General features: G+C 37.4%; 1 protein-coding gene across 4 annotated transcripts in view; it reads right to left on the reverse strand.

The window, feature by feature from the left end:
• Positions 1 to 802: 802 nt before the first annotated feature.
• Positions 803 to 20,401, reverse strand: part of SPICE1 (spindle and centriole associated protein 1) — a 51,128-nt gene continuing 31,529 nt past the window's right edge. For 2 of the 4 annotated variants that reach the window (XM_016200224.2, XM_016200225.2), the window contains 11 exons: positions 18,989 to 19,128; positions 18,646 to 18,783; positions 18,019 to 18,284; positions 16,476 to 16,607; positions 11,556 to 11,703; positions 10,438 to 10,662; positions 8,413 to 8,903; positions 5,926 to 6,136; positions 3,701 to 3,803; positions 2,597 to 2,684; positions 804 to 1,618 (listed from right to left, as the gene is read on the reverse strand). In XM_016200224.2, coding sequence (XP_016055710.2) covers positions 1,565 to 1,618; positions 2,597 to 2,684; positions 3,701 to 3,803; positions 5,926 to 6,136; positions 8,413 to 8,903; positions 10,438 to 10,662; positions 11,556 to 11,703; positions 16,476 to 16,607; positions 18,019 to 18,284; positions 18,646 to 18,783; positions 18,989 to 19,128 — 1,996 coding nt within the window. In that variant the 3' untranslated portion in view covers positions 804 to 1,564. Of the gene's footprint in view, positions 1,619 to 2,596; positions 2,685 to 3,700; positions 3,804 to 5,925; positions 6,137 to 8,308; positions 8,904 to 10,437; positions 10,663 to 11,555; positions 11,704 to 16,475; positions 16,608 to 18,018; positions 18,285 to 18,645; positions 18,784 to 18,988; positions 19,129 to 20,401 lie in introns of those variants that run through there. The other 2 variants (XM_016200226.2, XR_001602265.2) reach the window with 2 other exon arrangements.

A 20,401-nucleotide genomic window follows, 5' to 3' on the forward strand; every position in this document is an offset into this window, starting at 1 on the left:
AAAATAAAGAGCCAACCAGCTAGAGAACAGTAAGGAAAATACACATCAGAAGAATGCACTCACTGAACAAAATACACTGGTGAACAAAATAGATCCAGAGATACAGAAGCAAGGAACAGACTGAGGGATCTCAGAGGGAAGGCAGGGCTGAGCAGGTGGGGAGAGATTAACCTAAGAACTTATATGCTTATATGCATAACCCATGGACACAGAAATAGTGTGGTGAAGGCCTAGGGGAAGGGGGTCAATGGGGGAAAAAACGGGGACATCTGGAATACTTTCAACAATAAAGATAAATTTTTTAAAAAATGCATTCACAAACCAAGCAGGTAATTTGACATTTCAGTAATATATGGAATAACACTAAAATGGTTTGTATCCCAGACAGGGATAGTACTTATTAAATACCAAGTTCAAGAAGTGCAATACGGATGGAAGAATCTGTAGTAATGCAAATGAACACAGGTAACGTTACATAAATAAAATCAGTGACACCAGAAGAAACTAATATTATTTTTGGCCACCACAACAATGAAGAGGTCCAAACAAAAGCTACATAGGACCCTTCCTCGAACAGTGACTGCAACTGCAGAAGGGAAGGTGCTATCTGAGAAAGCTTCCCAAGTACACAGTCTCAGTGTGCTCCCCCCCCCTCCCCACAGCCACCTCACTTAGGTTGACAATTCCTATTATACAGTCAAGGGGCAGAGGTAATTCAAATACCAAGTTTAAAATAGAAACCAATGTCTGAGAAGCAAACAGGTGCCTTGAAGAAAGCCTTTCCCAGAATGCTTAGCAGATTCAGGGCTGGGAAAATTGATAGCAACTTTTTGTATCAATTCTGTTTCAAACACTAAATATACCAATCAATCAATGTTACTGCATTTAGACATTTGAGCTCTATGATCATTTCTTGTTTTATGTACATTACCATTATTGGTGACACTCTTACACTTAAAGACTACATAAGAATTTCACAATATATATGGCCACTCTTACCTGCTGAAGCAAATATACACAAATACTTCCACACCTACTTTCTAAAGCTGTATGTTCTACTTGATGGAAAAAGTAATAGACCACAGTGACTTCCCAAAATAAAAAACCAAGGGGGTGTTAAATTTTTCTGAAAGCCAGACTTTAATCACACAAAGACATTTTATTGTAAGTAATATGCAAAGCAACTAAGTTCTTCAGAAAATAAAAATAAAATACATCAACATTTAAAATATACTAGACAAAAAAAACTGAATAAAGATGATAAAGGTAATAATATATTACTCAAAAAAACCTTGAAATACTTATGAAATTATTAGAATATGAAACTTTAATTTCCCTATAGTCAAATTTTTATTTACAGGAGGCTGCAGGTTGGTTCGTTGCTGGAAATCTATTTGAAAGGTCAAAAATAAAATAACTTTATTTCTCTGTTCTATTAGTACTAAGTCCCAAGATCTTTGTAGGCCTTATCTGAAACGACAAAAACTTGAAAGCAGGAGCAGGGAAAGGGAAATGGAAGCTCAAGAATATACCACTGAGAACAAACTGTAAAACCTGGCTTCACTTATGACACATGGGTAGAAAGAGCAAACCAGCCTTCTTCATTTTGTTTCTCAATCTGTTGAACAAAGATGCAAAAAGAATTTAGAAAGGAATCATAAACATGAGACTATTCAGTACATAGAATCAAAGTTATCCTATGCCACTGAATGGTACTGACAATTAAATTGCTACTGGCATTTATTCTCTAACAGAGATACTCCCAAATAACTGATGCCCTGGTCAACAGGTATCCTTGTTGATTCAGGAGACCTAATTTTTAAAAAAATGATAAATCCAGCCCGACCAGCATGGCTCAGTGGTTGAGCATCGACCTATGATCCAGGAGATCGTGGTTCGTTTCCCGGTCAGGGCGCATGCCTGGCTCGATCCCCAGTGTGGGGCGTGCAGGAGGCAGCTGATCAATGACTCTCCCTCATCACTGATGTTTCTGTCTCTCTCTCCCTTTCCCCTCCTGTCTCTGAAATCAATACAAACATATTTTAAAAAAATAAATAAATCCAGTATTTTATGCAAATCATAGGTACAACTTTTAAAAATAAGTGTAAGACATTTTTTTACTCTTTGTGCCATAACTCTATAACCAGTGGCACCTCAGATATGGAACACTGTGGTAAAATGACATGGAAAGCGACTGGCCCCAGGGCTCTCACTATCCCAAGCCCCACCCACCAGCCACAGCAAGGACTGGGCAGACCAGTATCTCAGTATACCTACAACACATTTATAGCACACCTCCGTGTCCTGCCACACTATTTGGGAAGCTCTGCCTAAAACTAGTAATTTTTAGTCTTTAAAGATTGTTAAAATCCCATTGAATTTTATCTTATTCCTTAGTTACCCTAAAAAACAAAAGAAGTATATGGTTTATTTGTTTTCTAATGAAGGTAAATTAACATATCTTTCCATCTGAAAATTTTGTATCATCTTTAAGATAACAGAAATAAAAATTAAGAATGGAATTCACTGAAACAGGCACCTCCCACCTCATCCTCCTGCCCCTATACACATTTCACAATTACATTTTATCATATACCTTTGCTCTTGAATTAACAGGTGTGAATCGCCCACTTCCTGAGGTGGCATTTAATGAAGAACAAGAATTACTAGTAGCCCCTGAAGATCTATTTGTGAGGAATAAAAGAGAGAGAGTAATCTATCATTATTAACCTTCAAAGGGTATGAAAGACTGACAATTCTCAAGACTGGCAAAAGCTTGAAAAAGTATGACTGACTTAGGTCCAAATAAGGTAAGTTATTGGCAACATATTTTCACCAACCTGTCTTTTTTTTTTTTTTTAAATTAATAGGCTTTCCTTTTTTTAGAGTTATTTTAGATTTACACAAAGATTAAGTGTAAAGCACCAAGAGTTCCAATATACTCCTCAACCCCTCCTCCCCCTCCCAGTTTCCTCTGTATTAACACCTCGTATCAGTGTGCTACATTTGTTATAACTGATGGGATAATATTGACACATTATTATTAACTAAACCTACTGTTTGCATAGGGTACCTGCACTGTACTGTTATACATTCTATAGGTTTTGACAAATGTATAATGACATGTACCCACTGCTACAGTGTCACACCTAATAAGTTTTTAATGTTAAAGGGGAGAAAAGAATGTGCAGGAGTGAAGAAGGCCCAGGTAGTGGAAGAGTAACAAGACCTGGAGAGTGCCGTGCAATAGCAGGCATGCACTGGAGACAGAAAGCCCGGCAAGGACACGCCCAGTGTCACCATTTACCAACATATGACCCATACGAGCAAACTGCACAATTAGCTCTGAACTTCAGTTTCATTATTAGAAAGGAGGAAAATACTAGTGGTCTATTTACCCACCCTGTCGTATTTTACCTCCTAATTTTGTAACCCATAAAGCATTCTATATACGTGCTGTTATCCCGTTTTTGTTTTCAATAGTCAACCCATGCTTTCTACTTAATAAAGGACTGTTCCTCACACCTCTTCTTTTCCCCCCAAAATTTTCCTGACTACTTTATTTTCTTTACAAAAGTGAGTCTGCCTGAACCTAAATCAGATATGATACACTTCCTTTTTTCATAAACAGAATAAAACACATACCATATTCTTGATTTTTCTTTTCTTTTTTAAGTAATTATTCACATTGTAACTCTACCTTCTTGTATTTATTCCACTGGTAGGAGAGACAGTACTGCATTTTGAGTCTTCTGGGGCTTCTGCTCCTGGAACAGATACCTCAATTGTCCTCTTTCCTCCTTCTAAAATACAAAAATAAGTATTAGTTCATTACCTTTCATTAAAATAAAAAAATTTTTAAATCTAACCTGATTCATCTTACTGCAAATTTCACATTATAAATTTGGGAGTTTTTCCTATATTTTTATCATTGTGGTCCACAGATACACTGGAAGGATTTTTAAAACAATCAACTGTGAGACAAAAACTTTAGTTACTAGTGTCATTCAGTAGCATGCCAGTCATAGAGCTAGAATCTTCAGACAAGTGAAAAAGTTAAGAGCTAGCCCTTGAGATTTTTGTCAAAAGCAGCTTACCTAAAGTTTTCAAAAAAAGAAAAGAATTTTTTGAAGTCATTCAGTAAAACTTTAAATCTTTTAAACCTATTACATTACTGTCACTGAAAACTTTAAATCGGTGGGGAAAGTTGTCTGAAGAGTTCACATGGCCAATGGCAATAATTATGTACATTTTCAATATTTCAGAAGTAGGTTGTCAGTCAACAGGTATTACTCAGTATCTACTAATGAAAGACTTTATGTCCATCCCAGTCGTTTCACAAAGGCTCCTATGAATCACTGCTTAAAACCAATGATCTCTGGGCTTTAGGGGGTAATGAAACCCTATTTACATAATCCTCGGTTACCCTAGAAAACAAGAGGTTCTATGGCATACAGCTTATTTTTATTCTATCATTACAACCCACAATGGTTCCTGTGAAACCAAGAATTTTACTTAAGAAAAGAGTATCTTAAGAGATATAATCACTGGAATGTCAAGAATACAGGTGCGTATCTACCAATCTGCTTCAGCACTTCAGACAAATCGCATAACCTGTTTACACCTCAGTTTACTTATTTATCAAACAAGTACGGTAACGGCTCTGTCTACTCTCAAGGTGTGCTGGGGACTAAATGAGATAACATAAATGAAAATATTTTTACCTTAAAGAACTACTGAAACAGAAGATGTCTTATTTAATCACAAAGTCATTCTTAAGAGTAATCTGCTTTATTTTTCTTCATTGTACTTAGAACTGACATTATCTCGTTTATTTATTTGCTTATTTGTTTATGTCCTGCTCCCCAACTTGACTACTAAAGCAGTCAAGTTGGGCAGGGACTTGTCCTGTTCAATGTGGTATCCCCAGTGTCCAGAACATGGCAGGCACGTAGCAGGTGTTCATACATATCGAATAGTTTAATTTATTTATTCTTATTAGTAGTTGCATTTAGACTTCGTGACTATGAAGAACAGCAGACAAAGTTGTAATCTGAAGAATTAAAATAAGGAGGAAGGGCCCAGGGGAAATGCATTATCCACCATTTTCCAGTAATTTCTAAAAAAATCTGCTTTCTGGGCATGTAGTTTCAAAAAGGGAGTAACTTCAGAGAGAAAAAGTCTTATTGGCAGATACCTTAAAGGAAACCTACTGCGATCAGCCAGAGGACACATGAATCTTTCTAAAACCCAAATGCCTAGACACCTGAGGGGATACACTACTCACTGATGCAGAGCTTTTTCTATCCCTAACAATTAGAACCCTCTCCTATACTGAGCCAAAATCAGTCTCTTTATAGCCTTCGTGTAGCTCTCTACCCCTTGAGGATCTGAGTAATTCAATTTGTGGCTCAGAGGAACCTGAGTACCTTTCTGAATGTGAATATTATGACAACTAATTTTCCAGTTACTGCCCTAATATTTAGAATCCCCTCTAGCTTTTCACATTCCTAAATGTAAAAACAGATTTAAAAGTTTAATTTACAAATTAAAATGTTTTCATGATTTCAACAGAATAACTTGTAATTTCTTGCTGATGAAATTCTAAATTATAATTTTGATGCTTGTGTTTTATAATTAGTTACATTATATGTCCTAAGTAAATCATATGCTGTAATGAGTCCCATTTCCATGCAGAGCAACCTAGTAACCCAGACACCCAAGGTTACTGCAGGCACTGTGGGACGATTTTCTAACGGGAGACTGGCCTTCCACTTCTCTCTGTTACTTTCTCTGTGACTTAGTCTGTTTCTTTCTACATAAAATTGAAGGCAGTGAAATATATGCTCTCCAAGATTTCTTTCAGTTCAATATATACTAGCAAAATCAAGAAAGTGAAAACTTTCTAGCTTTTAAACTGTCTACCTTTTAAATCAGGAATTTGTGACCAATCAGCCCAAGGTCTGAAAGGCGACTGAAGAGGCGACACCGGTGGCGGGGAAAGATTCATACCAACGAGCTTCTGCTGCTCTATTAGCCGCAAGAGTTTTCCGCGAGCCTCCAGACTCTGCCGGTTTAGTTCTGCAATCCGCTCCTCCATGCTACCTGGGGTTAGAGGCCGTGCTCCTGGAAAAGTCTTTAAAGAACAGAGGCACAAATTCCATATTAAAAATAATCCAAACAATTTTGATTTTTGTAAAAATACATAGCCCTTGCTATGTGCAAACTTGAATAGTGAACGAACAATAGAATTTACAAGTCGCTTAACTGAAAAGTGAGGGCTAAAACAAAGGGATACTAAGCCTTCCAATGCTGATGCCACGTAAGCCCTCTAGTCCCTCTGTCCATGGAGAGTGTCTGTGAGACTAAGCTTTCCTACATCCCTCAGTGTTTGCTGAACTGCACAGAAGATCACACAAGCAAAGACTATTTCTAGAGATCTGTCTTCTAAGTAACACACATATGAATGCCAGATCTGGAGTCTGAATCACAATATACAAAAGGATCTGCTGTAGCTGAAAGAGGGGATTCTATAATCATAATCTTCATTCATGTACCATGAATTATTTGGCAGATTTCTAGGACCCTTATTACTCCTTCTGACCATCTGTCAGCCTCCCCAGGCATCTTTTGGCCCAAGATATCTCACTCAAGACAGTTGGCGACTGGAAAGAAATATAAAACATAAAAATAAAATAAAAAGTCACCCAAGGAATATAACATAAATTTAACTTGAAAATTCCTGAAATACATGTGTCATTCTTAATTATTTCATTTAGCTAACTATGTCCCTTTGGGGGAAAAATAATCCCTAATAGAAATCAGTAATTTGTAGCCTATGCGCATTAGTTTAAAAAGAGATAAGCAAAATAGATGAATTAAAGATAATTCTGAGCCCAGCAGGTGTGGCTCAGTGTTTGAGTGTCAACCCACGAAGCAGGAGGTCATGGTTTGATTCCTGGTCAGGGCATATGCAGGAGGCAGCCGATCAATGATTCTCTCTCATCACTGATGTTTCTATCTCTTTCTCCCTCTCCCTTCCTCTCTGAAATCATAATATATATATAAATATATTTTCTTTTTAAAGATCATTCTGTGATTCTAACAAAAAGGGCAGTAATAAATTGTCCTCTCTAGCCTGATCTATATACTAATTACAAAAAGAGGCAAACTCAATTTTTAACTCTGCTGCCTTTTTTAAACTAAAAAGTTGGCCGATTCAAATAACCTTCAAAACTCTACAAACATAGAAATGTCTCCATGACTCAAGATTTGAGGCGGTTCACACTTATACACCTGTACCGAGGCTCCTGCCCACTCCTAGTACTCCTTCCTGGCTCCTTCTGCCACTCCCTTCTGACTCCTATTTCTGTGACTCAATAGCCATCTTACCCCCCTGACTGTCCACGAGCCAGTGCTGACCGACGTGGCCCTTATCCCCTAACTATACTATCTCCCATCTCCTAACCTTCCTCATGGAAGCATCTACCACCACTGGTAAAGTCCTTATGGAAGCAATCACCCCCTGGAACCCCTAATCCATGATGTGTGCCTGCTCCTTCCAACTGCTCAAACACTGTCCTGTCCCTATCAGAAGCCTGACAGGAGCCACTCTGGCTTATAAAGAAGTATAAGGAAGCCTCTCCCATCACTGGGACCAGCATGAGGATGTAGGTTATAAACTCCCCTAAGTTGGAACTTAGGACCCCTTTTCTCCCCATGAAGAAGGAAATGAAAGTTTAAGTTACCAGGTTAGCCCATGGTTTATTTAACTTACAAAATTCCTGCACTATAATATGCAGATTTTTGCTACTCAAAGTGTAATTCTTGGACCAGCACCATTTAGGAACCTACTAGGAATGCACGGGGACTGCCTCAGACCTACTCAATCAGAAAAAGCATTTGAACAAGATCCCCAATCGATTCATATGTATCATTAAAGTCTGACCTTAAAACCATTTCTATAGCAAAATACATTCTGTGTCCCAAAAAATTAACTACTCATGAGTTGAGGGCCAACTACACATAATTTTTTATGAGCCCCTTAAAGAGTAAAAATGCTCTCAATTAAAATGTAGTTGTATGGCAAATTTTTAAGTCACATTAATCCTGCATGTTATATTTAAAACTTCATTCCTAGCTTAATTTTAGCTTTGTTACAACTTTTACCTTTATCCTATTTTCCTCATTTATTCCTCTTTTTTATTTTATGTTGTCCTCTCTTACTGTATGTGAGATATAAACTGACAAATAACTTATACTTGTTTTGTGATGAGGACATGACAAAAAATAAGCATCTGGAAGTAACCTCAGAGATATCCAGGATCACTTCTGGAAAGAAGTCCCTTAGGATGCTCCAGCAATGCACCCAAATTCTCATATGTTCGTAGTGAGTCCTTAACTGGTACTCACAGCAGACATGTTGCTCGTATGACTTGTCTCCTGTTTGTTTAACTCCCAAAGTCCATCCCCTTGTTCTCCTCCTGGCCCAATAATATTATTCAGATGAGCCTTGATAGCTGAATTCTGCAGTGTCAACTCAGCAATTCGAGCCAGGATGTCCTTTCTTTGTACTAATGGCTCATTTGTTCTGAGCTGTTGCCCATCCCCCAATACTGGGGACTCTTCTGAGAATGTGGGGTTTCTGGTTTGGTGAGTGTTTGAGAGGGAATTACACAGGGGCTGTGACAGGTTAACAAAAGGAGCCTGGGTTTTGGTCTCCAAATCTTCTCCCATGTGAGAGACCCTCCACCTCTGAGTGAAGAGATGACTCTCTTCACTTGAATTCTGAATGTCTGTGCTAGTTGGTAAGGTCTTCTTTTCCCAATTTTGTTCCTTCTCAATTACTTCCACAGTTGGAGGAATTCGTGGAGCAGGGCGAGTTTGAACAGTCCTCCTCAATGCTGTGAATAAAATTTAAAAGCGACAAACATGTATTATTTAGCCATACATTGGCACTATAATCATCTCACCAGTTCATCATGGTAGTTAGAGAAGTCTTTCAACAGAAGAATTTGGCTTCTGAAGGTCTAAATCATTTTAGCAGAAAATATACCTGCAACGCCACCTCTGACAATCAAGTACAAAGACTCTGATATACCTTAAAGCTTTACCAGTATGCTTGTGAAAAACCATCTCCAAGTTCACATTTTAACATGTATATTAACTCATATCTGGGAATCTTGGGGGTGGGGGCAGTATAAATAATAATGTAAACTGAGGATGGTCAGAAAAGGCATCTCTAAAGAAGTAAAATTTTAAAATAATTACATATGTGTCAGAAAGTAGAGCATTACAGGCAGAGAACAACATATGTGAAGGCCTCAAAGTAAGAAAGAGCAAAGAGGAGGCCGCTGTAGCTATAGCACAGCAACGGTGGGACAATACGAGACTGGAGAGGTGTGCTGAGGCCATTTCTTGCTGAGCTTTTTAAGCCATGTTTAGAATTTTCCAATTTAATCCAAGAGCAGTAAGACCTAGAGGAGGTTTGGTAATGACTGAATTTACATTTCTTAAATGTTGTGGATAATTGTAAGGTCCAGGAATGGAAGAGACCAGTAAGCAACTGTGGTAATCTAGAAAAAAGATGATGGTAGGTCTAAGGTATGTTGCTACAAAGATGGAGAAAAGTAGATAAATTTGAGAAGTATTTTGGCAATAGAACTGAAATGATGAACTGGAAGTGGGGAGTAAGAGAAACACACAGATCAAGACAGCATGCACAACTGAATGGATGGTGACGCCATTCCCAGAGATGGAGAAGGTAATAAGAACATATTTGGGGGACGGCTGATTATCAAGAATTCAGTTCTGAACATGCTAAGTTTAAGGTGCCTTATGACTCATCCATATATCTATCCAAGCAGAAGGATGTATGGGTTGGAAACTTGAGAGACATCTAGACTGTAATCCAAAACTGGAAGTCTCTGGCATATAGAAAGTACTGAAAGTGCCATGGGAATGAGTGAGATTATCTAGAGAGAAAATGAAAACAGCATATTTATACTAGTCTTTCAAGTGTGGCATTAAAGGAAAGTAGAGATCTGACTTACAAAATCCTTAAGGTCACAGTTCTCACTTTTCCTTGGTTAACTTTCATTACTCTTTAGAGAATCGTCTCCTCTTGTTTCTTACTCCCCTCTATGCCCTGGACCATAGGGACAAATGGGATTCCCCTTGCTCCATGTTTTAATGCTGAGGGCTCTGATCCCTTGATTTGAGCTTAATATTTATACTTTCTAATGGAATTCAATGTCACATTTCACCGCAGGTATAACATACATGATGTAAACCACCCAATCTTCCTTTGGCTTGAAGGTTATGTATGGTAATCAGTATCTTTTTAATTCTGTTTATCAGGTAATGATGGACACAGTAGATTACATATATGAAGCATAAAAAACAACTAGCATATAACTTTAGAAGAAGCCTGCTTACCATCCTGCAGAGGAGAGAATTCTGAGTTGCTCTTCTGCCTGGGTGGTGTTAACAACACAGCTGGCTCAAATATGTGTGCTGGAAAATTGTTGGCCAGCTTCACACTGTCTGGGGGGTTTGGCACCTGTGTCAGCTTAACAGGCAAGTCTTCCTGTGGGAATTCAAGCACTTCTTCCCCTCTGAACATCAATGGCACGGAGACATTAGCATTTACAACCGAACCCTCTGAAGAAGAGGAGAGGCTATTAGTACTTAAAGGAGCTATGGGCACATTTCAGGTATATATACTAAGTGTACTTCTGTAGAGGGCAAAATCACATGGCCTCTAGAGCCTTCAGCCTTCAGGCCACATCCTCCTTAGCAGAAACTCACAGGCAAGGTTCCTGTGGGGCCAGCGCTGGGAAGAAGTAGCTGGTTTTGAGAAGGTGCTGACGACCTCTAGCCCTCAAGACCCATCCTAGCCATGGAGTTCATCTCATGGAAGTTAAATCTGAGTCAGCCACGTCTTAGAATCCTTCCCTAGAAAACACTCCTAAATACATAAAACACTTTCCACACAGAGATACTCATCAAAGTATTACTCGGAAATTAAAAAATGAAAAAGTCTAAATGTTCTACTCAACCTATGGCACAGGAGGTGAAAAAGGCTTTCAAAACATTATCCAAAATAAACAAAAGTTATGAATTTCTAAAGCTCAGTGGTTTGTTTTTTTCCTTTCCAAGGCTATTTCTTCTCAGCCTGAGCCTAAGGCACCATGATTAAAAGTACTGCCATTAAGTACTTCCCACGAGCCTAGGAACCTAGTTCTGCTACTTTCTATTTGTATGACTTTGCTAAGTTACCAACCCTCGCTAAGCCTTAGTTTTCTCATCTAAAAAATGGGGATAACAATAACATCTACCTCATAAGACTATTATGAGGATTAAATGAGATAACACATGTAAAAAACTTTTAAAGCATCTGGCATAGAACAGGTATCCAATAAATATTAGCAGCAATTATAGCAGTGACAATGCTGTATATGCATAAACAGCCAATAACCCCATAGAAGTTTACGGTTTTGTTCCTTTGTTTACAAATATTTTAACGTCAATCTGGGATAATAAGACCCACTCACCTGGATTGTCCATAATTCTACTACTCGTGGCTCCCCTTTCTGCTGCCAGACTTTCTTTGTTGTTATTTATCACAGGACAGCTCTTAATGGCATGTGTGAGTGATATAAGTTGCTCATCTGTTGTGACCATATACTGCTGAAGTCTCGCCTAGAGGAAAAAGTATGAAATAACATCATTAACATATCAGACATCAAAGCATCACCTAGATTTGTATAACTATATTATCATTTTACATATTCTAGGAATTTCTGACTTTCATTCAAATAATAAAACAATACATTCATAAGAATACATAATTAGCCCGGCCAGGAGTGGCTCAGCAGTTGAGCATCAACTTATAATCCAGGAGATGGAGGTTCGATTCCCAGTTAGGGCACATACCCAGGTTGCAGGTTCGATCCCCAGTAGGGGGTGGGCAGGAGGCAGCTGATCAATGACAACTCTCTCATCAATGATATTTCTCTCTCTCTCTTTCCCTCTCTCTTCCTCTCTCTGAAATCAATAAAGATATATATATTTTTAAAAAGAATATATAATTATAAATATTTTTAAAGTCTCATGATAGAGGAATTGTTAAATAAATCATGGACTATTATTATTAGTTGATAAATACACTGTTACAACAATAGAAATTAACTTTTTTATAAGGCTTTCAACTTACAGAACCTTTTATATAGATGATATTGACAGACTCTCAAGCTACCCCAAGAGACAGTTGTATCAGATGGGGAAAACTAAACAGAATATTACACAGGCATTTAAAGTGATAAACACGAGCACCATAAACATTTATGGTCATATATAGAAAATAATGTTAGGAGAAAAAATTTACATATATATATCTCCAAGATGTATAGACATTTGATAAAAATCAAATGTGATCAGAAATCAAAAATACTATTAATAGGACTACTGAATGAAGTATATTAAACATTTTTATATCAGTCTAAATTTTTCCAGATTCCACTCATATATCCAATGGCCTACTTAACATCTCCATCTAGAACTGACAGAGGCTCCTCAATCTTAAAATGTACAAAACCAAACTCCTCATGAACATTCCCACCTCATCAATAACATCTGATTGCCCAGGTCAAACTTTGGAATCACCCTGAGCTCTTCTTCTCTTACATCTTGCCCTTTATTCCATATCCAAGCCATCAGCAAATCCTACTGGTTGCCTTCAAAATATATTCAGAATTTGGTCACTTTTCACAACCTATTCCACTTCCAACCTAGACAATGCTGCCATGTCGCACCTGAATTTTTCCAAGAACTCCTTTCTGTAATACAGTGCTTCTGTATTTAACCACCTATAGTCTAGTCCTATACTGTTCCCGAACAAGGCTGAGGCACCTTGGGGCAACAGAGTGAACTCACAGGGGCACCACAGGACATTTTAAATTTTCAAGGGAAACACAAATGTTCAACATCTGTCAGGTACCAGTGAACTACTAGCTTGAGGCAGCTCACAGATTCCACATTAGATGAAGATATATTCCCTTTGACGATGTCGCATCTTCACAAAGCTGGGTTTTAGTGGTTGCTATGCTAAAAAGCAATACTGCATAAAAATTATTGTAGAACAGAAAATAAGAGTTATGGTGTCCAATACAATTCCAAGCTTTCAGAAGCTGTTCAGTGCCCAACAGTATACATATTCCATCAGTAAATAATTGTGGTTATTTAATCATGAATAAAAATATGACTTTTTCTATCAATTTCCATGTATCATTTTTTTCCAAACAGCATCTAAGTTATTGAGATATAAATACTAATTAAGTTGTTTGAACCTAACACTTAATATATGAAACTGTTGGGTATTTCTTTTGGCCTAGGGGTGTCTTGAGACACAAAGGGCACCATAAACCAAGAAAGAGCGGTAATCTCTGATCTAGTATGATCTCTCATACTAGCCCAAAATGATCCTCTTAAAACCTACATAAGACCATGTCTCTTCTCTACTCAAAACCCTTCAGTGGTCTCTCATCTCACTCAGCATAACATCCCAAGTCCTTACCCAGCCTAAAATGCCCCGCATGATTAGGCTTATCTGCTCTTGTCTCCTACTACTTACTCTCTCTTTCCCACATTCTATTTCTACCACACTGGTCTCCTTGATGTTTCTGAGCTCAACAGCCACACTCCTACCTCAGACCTCTGCAGTTGTTGTTCCTCTGCTCGACAGCTCATCTCTCAGCTACCTGCATGCTCGCTCCCTCACCTCCTCAGGTAGGCATGGCCCATCCCATTTACAACTTCCCCTCAGAGACACTTCCTATGCCTCTTACCTGCTTTTTCTTTATAGTACATATCACCATCACCATTTAACTTACAATATCCTTCACTTTTTCTTGTTTTTTAAGATTTATTTAGAACATAAGCTCCATGAAGGCAAAAATTTCTTTTTTGTTCACTACTGTATTTCTTGTACCTAGAACAGTGCCAGGCCTACAGTAGGTACTCAATAAGAATTTGTTGGACAAATTAGTACATTTTAAAACTTCCTACCTTTCCAGGAGAATTGAAAACATATGTACACTCAAATACTTGTCCGTGAATGTTCATAGCAAAATTATTCATTCATAATACACAAAAAGTGGAAACAATTCAAATGTCCATTAACTGAAAGATGAATAAGCAAAATATGGTATCATCATATAATAGAATATTATTGGCCCTGGCCAGTGTGGCTCAGCTGGTTGGGAGCAGTCCCGTATACCAAAAGGTCACAGGTCCAAGCCCCCATCAGGGCACATATGGAAGGCAACCGATCAATGTTTCTCTCTCACACTGATGTTTCTCTCTCTCCCCACACGTACTCTTTCTCTAAAATCAATAAAAATATATCCTTGGGTAAGGATTAAAAATATATATATATTATTGGGTGATAAAAAGAAAAGAAATACTGACACATGCTACAACATAGATGAACCTTGAAAACATTATGCTAAGTGAAAGAAGGCAGACACAAAAGACCACATATTGCATGATTCTATTTATATGAAATATCTCAATTAGGTAAATCTATAGAAGCATAAAGTGGACCTGTGGTTGCCAGGGGCTGAAGGAAGGAAAAAACAGAGGGTGACTGCCATTGGGGTTCCTCTTTGGAGTGATAAAAATGTTCTGAAATTTTACAATGGTGCACAACTCTGTGAATATACTAAAACCCACCAAACTGTACACTTTAAAAGGGTGAATTAAATAGTGTGTGAACTATATACATCAATTAAAAAAATTTCATGATTTATGTCTACTGTCCATTTACACAATCACAACTTATCTACTAACTATTGCTTTTCTAGTCTCTTTTGGCTGATAAATAAAAGTTGTAATAACCACCATTTGAGAACAAACAGATGAATAAAAATGTCTCTGTCCTCAGGTAGCTCCCAGTATTGATGACAGGTACACATGTATGTGTAACACAATTTGTTAAATACGAGAGCAATATCCAGAGTAGCAAAAGTGCACAGAGGGCCCTGGCCAGCGTGGTTCGGTGGTTAGAGCACCAGCCCACGCACCAAAGCGTTGTGGGTTCGATTCCCAGTCAAGGGCATGTTACCTGGGTTGCAGATTCAATCCCTGGTCCCTGTCAGCGGCACATGCGGAATGCAACCAATCAATGTGCCTCTCTCACATCGATGTTTCTCTCTCTGTTTCCCCCCATATCCCTCCCTTCCACTCTCTCTAAAAAATCAATGGAAAACAAAGGTGAGGATTAACAAAACAAAAGTGCACAAAGGAAGCATATTTAATGCAGCATGAAGGCAAGGTTTTCTAGAAAAAATACTGTATGTCTTTTAAAAACAGAGTGATTGGCCAAACAAGTGCAAAGAGGACTCATCTAATAAACATGAAGGTACTATAAACAACTTAAAGGACATATGATTGCAGGAGGGTTCCTCCAATGGTATCCTCTACTGTTTTGAAATTAAAAGTAGCTGTCATCATCTCAGATCACAATGGCATGAAATTAGAAATCAACTATAGTAAAAACACTCAAAAACATTCAAACACATGGAGGCTACATAGCATGTTATTAAACAATGAATGGGTTACCAATAAGATCAAGAAAGAAATCAAAACCTTCCTGGAAACAAATGAAAACAAACACACAACAACCCAAAATCTATGGGACACAGCAAAAGCAGTCCTAAGGGCGAAGTTCATAGCACTGCAGGCATACCTCAAAAAGCAAGAAAAAATTTTTAGTAAACTATCTGAGTGTTTTCATTGCTGCTTCAACTTTATCAGTTGTTAGTAGCCTATTCAGGTTTTCTGATTTTTCCTGATTCAGTTTTACATGATCTCACTCATATGTGGACTCTAATGAACAAAACAGACTGAAGAACAAAATAGATCCAGAGACATAGAAGCATGGAACAGACTGATGGATCTCAGTAGGAAGGCGGGGGTTGGGGAGTAGGTGAGGAGAGATTAATCAAAGAACTTATATGCATACCCCACAAACACAGACAATAGTGTGGTGAAGGCCTGGGGGGGGGGGGCCAGATGCAGGGTGAAGGGGATCAATGGAGGAAAAAGAGGGATATCTATAATATTTTCAACAATAAAGATAATTTTTTTAAAGTAGCTATCATAACACTCATCAAACATTTTAAAAAACTACTATAATATTGGTAGTAATATTTAAATGTAGATTCTGTCTTCCCCATTATTTAGTAAGTTTCTGAAAGACAGTAGACTTACTCTATGCACTAGTTATTGTCCAAGTTTCTCCAACAGTACCTCCAGTATAATAGATGTTCAATAAAAATTACCACTGATGATAATAAAGAAGCATAAGTAATAACATCGGCACAACTAAACCAAAGGTAACTAGTAGGAATCTCATACATTCTTAAAGATGTTTTATACTAGTAAACACGGAAGTTTGGATCTCATCTGAGTACCTGGGTAGCAGTATTTTCTTCTCTAAGAAGCAGAATTTCAGCTGTCAGAGCATCAATGAGCTCTCGATGATCACCTAATACCTGTTCCAGTTTCTGTCTTGTCTCTACTTCTTTACGCAGTTGGAGTTCACTCTACAACAATAAACAAATAAATAAACCCCATCCATAGCATCACACTTTGAAAACTAAAAGTTTCTGCTCAAAACTGTCAAAGAGAAAAGAATACTTACAAAGTATATATTATGTGACAGTAATGAGAGTTAAATATTTTTATTAAAAGGTTTACATTTCATTAAAATATGCTGCTTTATTCTCTTCCCTTCTTTAACTAGAACACAATAAACAGAATGGTATAAAGAACTAAATAGCTACAATTCTGTAGAAGAAAGTGGAGGGAAGTACATATACATATTGCTTGACCACCTCTAGGATACACTGGTGTCTGGTAATGAGAGTTGGCTACAAGGAAGCAAACAGGTTAAATGGAAATAAAGGGTGAGAATTAGATTTTTCATCATACACCCTTCTGTGTCTTTGAATTTCATAGCTTGTGAATATATCACGAATTTGAAAATTAAGTCTATTAAAATACAATTTAAAATAAATGACAACAGGTTTCAATAACTGAGCTTTATAAAGCAAGTGATTAGCTAAAAAGTACATGCTTCTAAGCCTATAACACTTTCAGAGCCGAAACTACAGTCCTAGAGATTCCTGACATGAAGGTGAAAGAATGTTAAGACTTTCATAAGTCTGACACTACAATAAATCTTGCACTAAAAAGCAATTTTATGAAGACAGCTCTGGAGAAATTGAAACCTCTGAATTAGAGAGGTGAATCAACTTCTTTAATAATAAAATTTCCTCAAATATTTTATCATAGTTTATGTTCAGCAAATTTAAATACATAAAAATAGTTTAAATAGATTTTTTTAAAAGATGAACTTCATAGCAAACTCTAATTCCTCAGCATTCTGAGGACTGGTTATTATTCACAAATGAACTAAAGAAACAATTCTTGCTTGTGTTATAAATGACTTCACAACAATAAAATATCTGCCACAAAGATGCTGAAGCAAAGCCCAGGTTAACAGTCACGCAGATAAAATGAGGGATTTTATGACTCTCCAAACTGAACTGAAGTGGGAACAGGAAGAGGACGAATGCAGTAGCATGAGGACATATTACTAGTTCTATTTACTCTTTAACTGCCAAACAGTAACATTCAATATTAGCACAAGACACTTTCCTTATAGCAGATTTACTTTCCTAATTATATTTCACTAAGGCTCATATTAAAATCAATACCACTTACTTGAGCATGTATCAACATGCTCGATGATAAACGAATCAGCACGTAGAGGGATATTAAGAGGGTAAACCTTCACTGCAGATAATCTAAAACTGAGGTATTTTAAACAAAGCTATTCAAACTTGACTACACTTTATTTGGAAGTTGCAACCAATTAAGTGTAGAGGAAGAAACCCACAACCTTTCCGCCAGCACTCTGAAAAGGAGACTCTAATAACCCCACACTCTTACCTCTTTAAGGTACCGAACCAGGCGGCAGAGGGAGCTCACCAGCGACAGGGTGAAGCCCGTAAGGCCCTGACTGCTCTGCGGTTCCTTGACCTCGCGTCCTGTCGACCGCTCATACTCTTCCATTTCATGTTCCACCTCATGCATCATGTGTTTGAGGACATCCAGGCTGGGATTGGTGCTACTTGATAAGTCTGTGGAGGCTGTGCTACTTGACAACATGTTTTTCTTCTGCTTGGAAGGAGCACCCAACTCTGGTTTTCTTTTCACTGATAATGACAGAAATCATTCTATTTTAAGATCAGGAAAATAACACTAGAAAATTACTAGAAAAACCTTTGGCTGTTGTTCACAATTTATAAAAGGTTTTTATAGAAGTTATCACCATTTTCTCACAAAAATCTATTCAGTTTAAACCAGGTTTACAATCTATAAGGAATGTACTAGAACCATCTCTCTACAGAGTTACATGGGATAAAAGGAGGCATTTCTTAGCTACCACTCAGTAAATTCTTACTTAGCTAGATCCAACTGAATGAGTTTAAAGGAAAAAACATTTACTAAGACATTAAGATAGCTGTATCAAGTTACACATTTAATAATTCATCTTTGTAAATTAAGGGACTGAACCTTTATTTAGCAGCTGCTTTTGCTTCCTTGAGTTCAGCACTTGTCTCACAACATAGCTCGAGTCTAGAGACTCAGAAGATTCTTCAGGCTGAAGCCTGGTGTGGATTCTCTTGACAGCATTGGTAGCATTCAGAGCAGCTAAAACAAAGAATATTTCCAAAAGTATCTCAGGTGGGGGGAAAAACTGTTTAAAGCATTTCAACTGACAGATCAATCAGTATTCTATTCAATTAGGCTAAGATAGTCAAAACTCAAGTAACTCCTTTAAAAATTACTGCATTCAAGAAAGAACATAATAAAACAAAGATTACTCTGTGAGAAATAATACAATGAGAAAACAAACCTTTCTTTTCCTCTGATGGAGAGGAAGATGATGGAGTTCCTGAAGGACTTATTTGTGACTGTGTTGCTATTTTTTGCTGAATATCAGTCCACAGTTTATTAATTAACTCAGAATTATCTTCCTTTAGTTGGTGAAGAAACCTATAAATTATGGACAAGTTATATTACAATTAATAAGTGCTATTATTTACACTATTTAACTGTTTACATGTTTGACTTGAAGGAACTTTTCATAAATCATAATCAAAGAAAAAAATATGTTTTGCTTTAACTTATAAGACAGAGAGCTAAAATGCCAGTCTTCTTAGTTTTAGAAGGAATCATTCCATCTCTTTTCCAGTGTCCAGACTATGTTGGCTCCTAAAGCAGGGCCATTTTGCCCTTTCTGAAGTTTTATGGTATGGTTCCATCCTCCTCTCTCTTTCTCTAGAGAAAGTACACAACTTGGTCCCTTTTGATTTCTCTCTCCTAAGAAGCCTGCCCTCTGCTCATCTCAGAAGTCAAGTGACTATTGCCTGGGCAGTCTCTGCCCTGTGTGGTGAGGAGCTGGGAAGAAGAGATGTAGTGTAAAAAATTAGAGAGCTAAGCGTTTTACTGTAATCATCTTCATCATTGATAAAGCTGATATTTTAATCTCCAGTTGTCTATTTCTGAATTGGACTGAGACTTAAAAGAGCTAGGGGGCCAAAAGCAGAAACAACCCAAACATCCACTAGCTGATGGATGTGATATATCCACACAATGGAACATTATGAAGCCATAAAAATGAACAAAGAACTGATATATCTACAACATGGATGAATCTTGAAAACATACTAAGTAAAAGACACCAGACACAAAAGACCACATATTGATTGCATGATTCTATATATACAAAATGTACCAAAATGGCAAATCTACAGGGATAGAAAATAGGCTAAACTAATAGATTAGATAAGGCTCAAGAGTTTGGGGTTAAAGAGTATGGGGTTTCTTTCAGGGGTAATGCAAATGTTTTAAAATTGATTGTAAATTGTACACATCTGTGAATATACTAAAAATCATCAAATATTACACTTTAAATGGGTGGACTGTATGGTGTGTGAACTATAAATAAATAAAGGCTTTACCAAAAAACAAACAAACCAGGAAAAGTAAAATCTTCTTTAGTGGCTCCACAAACCTCAACCTAATGGAGTCGCTTTCAAGAAAACTATGGGCAGTACACTGAACATTAGTTGCTATAAAGTATACTAAGTAAAAGGTCTGTAATATAGTCTATTCACAGGGCGTTAGTTATCAAAGCATCAGAAAGACTCCTCTGTAAGACAGTGCTAGCTCTAAGTCTAAATTTAGGACAAATCCTAAGAAAAAGTTGGAATGAGATTTCTGTACAAATTGGGAAAATCCAAACCAGTATGAACTCACATTTCTA

This window comes from Miniopterus natalensis, chromosome 6 (genome assembly GCF_054644295.1).
Source record: "Miniopterus natalensis isolate mMinNat1 chromosome 6, mMinNat1.hap1, whole genome shotgun sequence".
In the NCBI taxonomy this organism is placed as follows: domain Eukaryota; kingdom Metazoa; phylum Chordata; class Mammalia; order Chiroptera; family Miniopteridae; genus Miniopterus; species Miniopterus natalensis.